Genomic DNA, 6886 nt, shown 5'->3' with positions numbered 1-6886 from the left:
AAAAAAAAAAAAAAAAAAAAAGTAACTATAAGTTTTATTAGACATACGAAACAACATTTAAATGAAAGAAAACAAGGTGCAATTGTAAATGACATTATTTTTAAAATGATTAGTTTTTTTTAAAAAGCGGGATAACATATAAACAGATTTAAATATCAACAAGTACAACCGATACGATAAGCGATCAAAACTAAACAAAACATGTGACTAAACATCAAACCTAATACAAATAGTCCCACCAACAAGGCGAATATCACATTTTGTTAGAAAAGAAAACTAGTCTAAATACGTAGAACAGATGAATTCTAACCACCAATTGCACTAATGAAGAAAATAACAGCAATAGCAATGGCGATCAAAGAACGCCGAGTGCCATCGCAACAACCAAACAAACAAAAACATAACCGCCGTCAATGACAATCAAAATTATCAAGGCCATAATGATCTAACCAGGTTTTAGTTTCATTCTGCTTTTCAGGGATATTTAGTAGTCTTACAAAAAGATTACATAACTGACCCCCTTAAAAGATTTATATGAATCTATCAAGTACAAAAACAGCAAAACTTTCTCCAAATATTTTACTAGTGCTAAATATCACAATCTTGGATTCTATGCAATGTCTGATCGGGTTAAAGCTTCCCCGACAGCATGTTAAAATTTTGATGGAAAACATAAAAGGCATCAAAAATCTTCTATCAAGCCCTCATTCAATCATCTCACAGTTTCAGTAAACAAAATTTATCTTTTCTGTATGTATTCAAAACATGCAAGTTAGTTAAAACATCAAAATATTACACACATTCCTGTGCGTCTAGGTAAATAAAAAAAGTACTGAACTTTACAGCAAAATAAAAATAAAATAAAAAAAGTCGCCAGTTAAACAAAGTACGTACCCTCACCGTCAAGGGATACAAGTTTCAGAAGAGATTCGTAGCTTTGAATCTGCTCCTCCACTTACAACACTATCTCCGTTCCACCAGTCGGCACATAATACCTGTAGATTTCAAAAGCGTAAAGTTATGGAAAATCGATTTGATATATACACCAAGAATACAATGTTGTACTGATCACAAAGTCAAATACCTTATCCTCATGTGAATCAATTATAGCCAATGGCCACTGAAACATATAAAAATGATCAAAATATCAGGAACAAGCATATTAAAATGGATAACAAACTGATAGTAAATTACTTCTCAAACCATCATATTTATTTATATTTTTATTGCAGTAAAATCATTTATCTTTTAGAAGCACAAAAACAAACATCAAATCTCACTTGAAAGTACCAACGGTTTTTTTTTTTTTTTAATGAAACCAAAAAGGTCATTCAAAATAATTAATGTTGAATAAAAAATACGGAGAAGCAAAAAAGTAAATACCGCAGTTCTCAAGTCCCATAACATAACTTTCCCATCATATGATGACGAAATCAAATGAAACCATGACCGCTTGTGCCACTTGCATGCTGATATCCAGGATGTGTGGGATGAGAACTGAAAGCTAGGAGCCAAAGTTCCTGAAATATTTGTTGCAAAAGAATAAGGGTTGAATGTGAATAAAGCAAAAGTGAAGGGTTATCAGTTGTAAATATTAAGGCATGCGGAGAGAGAAAAAGGATGCCTGGTTTACGAGGGTCCCAGATTCTAAGAATGGGATCAGAGCCGCCACCAGCAATGAGGGCAGAACTTTCACCTCCAACATCGATGCAGTTAATTACTTTACCACAGTACTGTAAATCAAGATACAAAATGCGAATGAAAATATTGATACAATACTTTAATTTCAACTTTGAACATTTTTGCATTGTATTTATATGGTAGTAAGATAAGTAGATGATGATGTGGATATTGGTTTCCACATAATTGATGCATGAAGTGGCATTATGAACCCGACAAAACGGAAAATAAAGGTTTCTAAAAAATGACAGTTTTGCAGGATATTATTGCTTAGCAGGTAAAAAGTGGTGCTTAAATGATTCATTGTATGCATATATTCTTATAGAAAATATAAGTAACCAAAGATACTGCCAATATTTGATAACGAATTCAGAATATACCATGTTCAACGTATCTTTTCCTGTCTCAATGTCCCATTTTCTAATAGAGTGATCCCATGATGCAGAATAGATAGTTCCATGTTCAGGCCAAACAACTGAAGATACACATTGTGTATGCCCCACAAGTGTTGATACAGCCTCTCCCTGCATGCATGAGAAACTTAAAAATAAGACGAAAATGGACTTATAAGCAAAAAAAGAAAAACCTTAAATGGTTATATTTTTTATAGTTGTCGTATGTTTACTAGTTACAAACTAGGGTGTTGTTTGTTTTTCAGTCCGTAGATCTTATTATGTTTTATGTCTACTGTTTGTTTTTCTGAATTGTTTTTCTGAAGACATAAATAATGTCTTATTCTGTCTGCAATGCAATCTCGCTGATTTACAAGCTAGGCATATTAATGTTCAAGATGAACAAAACAACTTAACCGCAGATCAGTAGTCAAACCCGCATACACAATATATATAATTATATGATAGTTGATATAGTATTGTTTAAAAACTTCATCTTGAGAGAGATAGTGACAAACAGCTAACATCAATAGATAAATACTGTATTTATAAATGTATTAAAAGCACTATAATGACAGGCAACAAACTAATAATTTCTCGACATGTCTCATTAAGCTTTAGAATCCGGTCAAAAGCAGAGCAATAAACATTACAGAAGATAACCGTAGTGTGATTGATGAGTTCATTAGTATGCATTAGGGTATACAGAAATAAACTATTCAAAGGTTGCTATCTACTTATTCTAGTCAAAGCAATTCATTATCAGAATAAGCATTACATCTTAGTAAGCTTATAAAATAAATCCAATACTTCACAAAGGTTATTTTAGATGCTACGTATAAAGTAAAGTTAAGAAAACGTCAACCTACTTGGATTAAGTAACTGAAAGAAAGATAGAATACCTCTGAATGAGATTCTTCTTCCTTGATGTCTTTTTTCCTTTTCTTAGTTGAAACAATATCTCCATCATCAGATTCTGTTTGCCACAAGTTGATTCTACAATCCCAAGAACCTGAACATATCTGTAATATAAGACAAAAAAAAAAGATATTAATAATGCTAGTAGAAGTTTGTAAATTATTATTAGATATACACCAAAAATAAAGAATAAAAAAGACCATGTCCCCAGTAGGCTGTGCTGCAAGACTTTGAACAGAAGCTGTATGCCCACGAAGAGTTCTATAAGCTCCAATGTTTTTATTATCCGCAACAAGATCCGCACCAAACTTTAAGATATAAACATTATCTTAAAAATGTTAAAATCCCAAAAAGGTCTGTTACAAGTGAAACATCTATGTAAAAGTTACCTTCCAAAGTTTCAAAGTCTTGTCTTTTGAGCCAGTGGCGACCACAAAGTTGGTGGCATTTTCATTATCTGCATATTTAGAAAGCAATAAAAAGAAAATTGCAAGTTAATAGATATGAAGTCACAAATCCCAACATCAAAAAACTGTATTCAACGCTGATATATAAATCTGCTTAAAAATTTTGTGTAACTTTTAGGAAGTCTATCTGCTAATGATAAAACTTATGTAATTTTTAGGAAGTCTATTCAACTGAGCATTTAATAACGATCAATTAACTTCATTTACTAAGAAGATTAAAAGCTGTTTATATTCATTAAAACACGATACTTAATATATTATATTTGCCGACTAAACCTGATACCTGTTGCTTTCACAACACCAACTGATGTAATTGCATCATTGTGCCCCTTCAAAACATGTGTACAAACCCCAGCTGCTTTCCATACCCTATATTACACATACAAATGAGCATACACTTTTCATTGCAATTCATATTGAATGAAGAAGAAGAAACACTTGACTTGTATCTGTAGAACTTTTATGACAATACCTTCCTAATCCGTCATAGCAACCGGTTAAAATGAACCTGACAAACAAAATTACGTACAATCTTTTAGTAAAGATAAATCATTTGTGCATGTTAAAACAGCTTAACAAGATATACTTTTTTCTCTATTATATAAGACCACTTATTGATTGATGGTGCATAACAAATAACTATAACTCATCCTAAATCTTTGAGCATGAAACATTGAACGTTAATGTTTGCAAAACATATTCCCTCAAAGATAAAATTATCCTAAATCTTTGAGCATAAAACACCGGAAGTTAATGTTTGTAAAACATATTCCTTCAAAAAAACATTTTGTTTATAAAGAACGAGCTTTGTAGTTGCTTTCAATGCCTACTGGTGACCACAACAGATATGAAACAGCAACTTCCTCCCAATTCTTGATATTTTACGTTAAGATAATTAGATAAAAAAAACAAACATGAGTTTCCACAATTAATAAAACTAAAAAAGAAAAAGATCAAGACTTTATCAGTTCATGTAGACATGCTTACCGACTTGAACCATCAACTGCACTGACCCAATCATCGTGTAACGACGGATCTTCTTCCTTACGTGGAGCTACAGCTCTTATATATTCAATTTCAAGAGTTTTCTCCTGTTGATCAACACACGTGGCAATTAGGTATCGTGATTCGTGAGACAAAGGTGACTTCAAAATTGCGAAAGGCCAATAGCTGGTACAGTTTCTTAAACTATAAAGATGTGAAACGGATGATCGTAGATACTGATCACATCAACCCAATAAGTAGTTTCTATAAGGACAAAACAAATGCCTAAGGCTTTTTAATAGTATTTTATATCTATATTTTGTATGTTAAACAAACACTCTAAAAGGGTTATTATTATGTCCTACATTTTGAAATCAAATAAACGACGTAGAATAAGAGAGTATACCGCTGAGATACCCTTAGCAAGAAGAAAGTCTTCAAGTGACATCCTCACCAACTCGCCATCAATTAAAAAATCAAATGGTTCAGCTTTCCACTCATCATTTTCTATAATACAAATCAAAATGTTACATAACATACAATTAACCAAGCCTTACAAAAATTAACATATAGTTTCAAATTTCAATACTACATACATGTAACACACAAACGTTCGTATGGGCGAAAATACATATAAATTCGACTTGAAAAGTGAATTTGTGGTTTGCCAAAACTTCTTTGTATTAAATTTCATGTACACCAACATTCACATGTAAATAAACTTAATTAGATGTTAATAACAATGTAATTCATAATTTTTGTGCAGTTCTCAACCTTTTGGTGGCTCTCGTTTGAACTATTCACCCTAATTACCCGTGTATACATGTGAATTTGTATAGCTTTAGATAATAATTGAATTTTAGAAAGATGAATAACCTGATTCCAAAAGATTATTAACAACAGCAGATAGGCCTAATCTGGTGAGATTAGACGGAAGTGCAATTGACGTCGTCGGAGCTTTGTACGGCGGTTGGAGCTTCGTCACGAACCGTACTTGAACACTTTTCGTGACGTCATCACCATCTCCATCGACGTCCATTTTACAGAAAATAAAAGTTACGAATGTGGTAGGTAATTGCTAGTTGATTGAAACTGTGAAGAATTCGCCCGAATTTACAGTAGTTTTTTAAGAACGAACATAGATAGATTCAGGGTTTTAGAAAGACTAGGGTTTTATTTTGGAAAATTACAGTTTTAGCTTTTTCTTTCAGAAAATTACATGGTCTACCTTTAGTCCCATATTCTTAACTCCGTATTATTTACGGTAGGCAATAGGACATCTTCTTTCGGTTGCGGCTTGTGAATTTTAAAGAGGCTTTTCCAATTTTGACTTGTTACTATTTACAGCGGTGTCATTTAAGCTTTGGCCGCTTTCGCTCACCGAGTTGTTTTTAACGGTTTTTCACGGCTTTGTAGATGAGACTTTATGGTTTATTGGATGTAAGGTATGCTTGGCAAAACTAGTTGGTAGGTGTTAGCTTGAAGATGTTAGCTGTTAGTTGATAGTTGTTAGCTCTTTCAACTAGACGTGCGAACTTTCCATAAAGATAGAAGCTAGAAGCTCCTAAAAAGGCATGTTCCTCCTGATTTTTTTCCATAACGAATTGCATTGCTGAAGGGCATGTTCCTCCTGATTTTTTTTCGTATGTCTATAGGTGATGGTAGAAACATCCACTTTTGGTACGATTTATGGGTCGGAAATACTCCTTTGAAAGATAGATATAGTCGTTTATTTCATCTAGACTAGTCTCCCTATGATACCATCGCTGATAAACGCAACAACAGTGACTGGACATTCGAGTGGTCTATGGACCGTTTGAGAGGAAGGACCGAAAGTATGCTATCTATTTTACTCGAGGAGATAGGCTGCCCAACTTTGACCAATAGATCTGATTCGTGGTTGTGTTCGATTAATAAAGAAGGGGCATTCACTGTTAAAGATTCGCGCGTTCATTTGGATAGTATTCGGCTTCCGGCATCGACTACTAGCACTCTATGGTTTAAGTTTTTGCCTCGCAAAGTTAACGTTTTTCTTTGGCGCTTTCGGCTCGATTGTCTTCCTGTTCGTTGGAATCTTTCCGTTAAGGGGAGATATTGTTTCGGTTGTTTGTCCTTCTTGCGATAATGGGGTAGAAACGTCCAAGCATATTTTCTTCGATTGTGTGCTTGCTAGCGAGGTTTGGCGTAAGATTCGTATTTGGCTTAATTGCGATCTTCCTCCGTTTGACTCATGGGATTCTTTTATTTCTTGGTTGGAAGGTGTTCAATTACAAGTTTCTTCAAAGAATCGGATCATTGCGGTGGTGGTGACGTGTCTATGGGCTTTGTGGCGTTTTCGTAATGGTCTTGTTTTTCATGATTCTTTTTGTAGTAAAAGTAATCTTTTTGATGTAATTAGACTATTTGCTTTTCGTTGGTTGAAAAATAGAAGTCGTTGTGTTTCTA

At 33.5% G+C, this 6886-nt stretch overlaps 1 protein-coding gene across 1 annotated transcript; it reads right to left on the bottom strand.

The window, feature by feature from the left end:
* Window positions 1-894: 894 nt before the first annotated feature.
* LOC139891893 (ribosome biogenesis protein WDR12 homolog) lies at window positions 895-5695 on the bottom strand. Its single transcript, XM_071874916.1, has 13 exons — window positions 5318-5695; window positions 4848-4948; window positions 4445-4548; window positions 3930-3965; window positions 3741-3826; window positions 3380-3447; window positions 3191-3298; window positions 2975-3094; window positions 2061-2204; window positions 1625-1733; window positions 1384-1520; window positions 1085-1120; window positions 895-995 (listed from the first exon to the last, which is right to left on the bottom strand). The coding sequence occupies exons 1-13, from the start codon at window positions 5478-5480 to the stop codon at window positions 903-905; spliced, it is 1305 nt and encodes a 434-aa protein (XP_071731017.1). The 5' UTR covers window positions 5481-5695; the 3' UTR covers window positions 895-902.
* Window positions 5696-6886: the final 1191 nt, after the last annotated feature.

Source organism: Rutidosis leptorrhynchoides, chromosome 2, assembly GCF_046630445.1.
Source record: "Rutidosis leptorrhynchoides isolate AG116_Rl617_1_P2 chromosome 2, CSIRO_AGI_Rlap_v1, whole genome shotgun sequence".
NCBI classification, from domain to species: Eukaryota; Viridiplantae; Streptophyta; class Magnoliopsida; order Asterales; family Asteraceae; genus Rutidosis; species Rutidosis leptorrhynchoides.
Note: the sequence above shows the minus strand (reverse complement) of the source record. Positions and strands in the feature narration are given on the sequence as shown.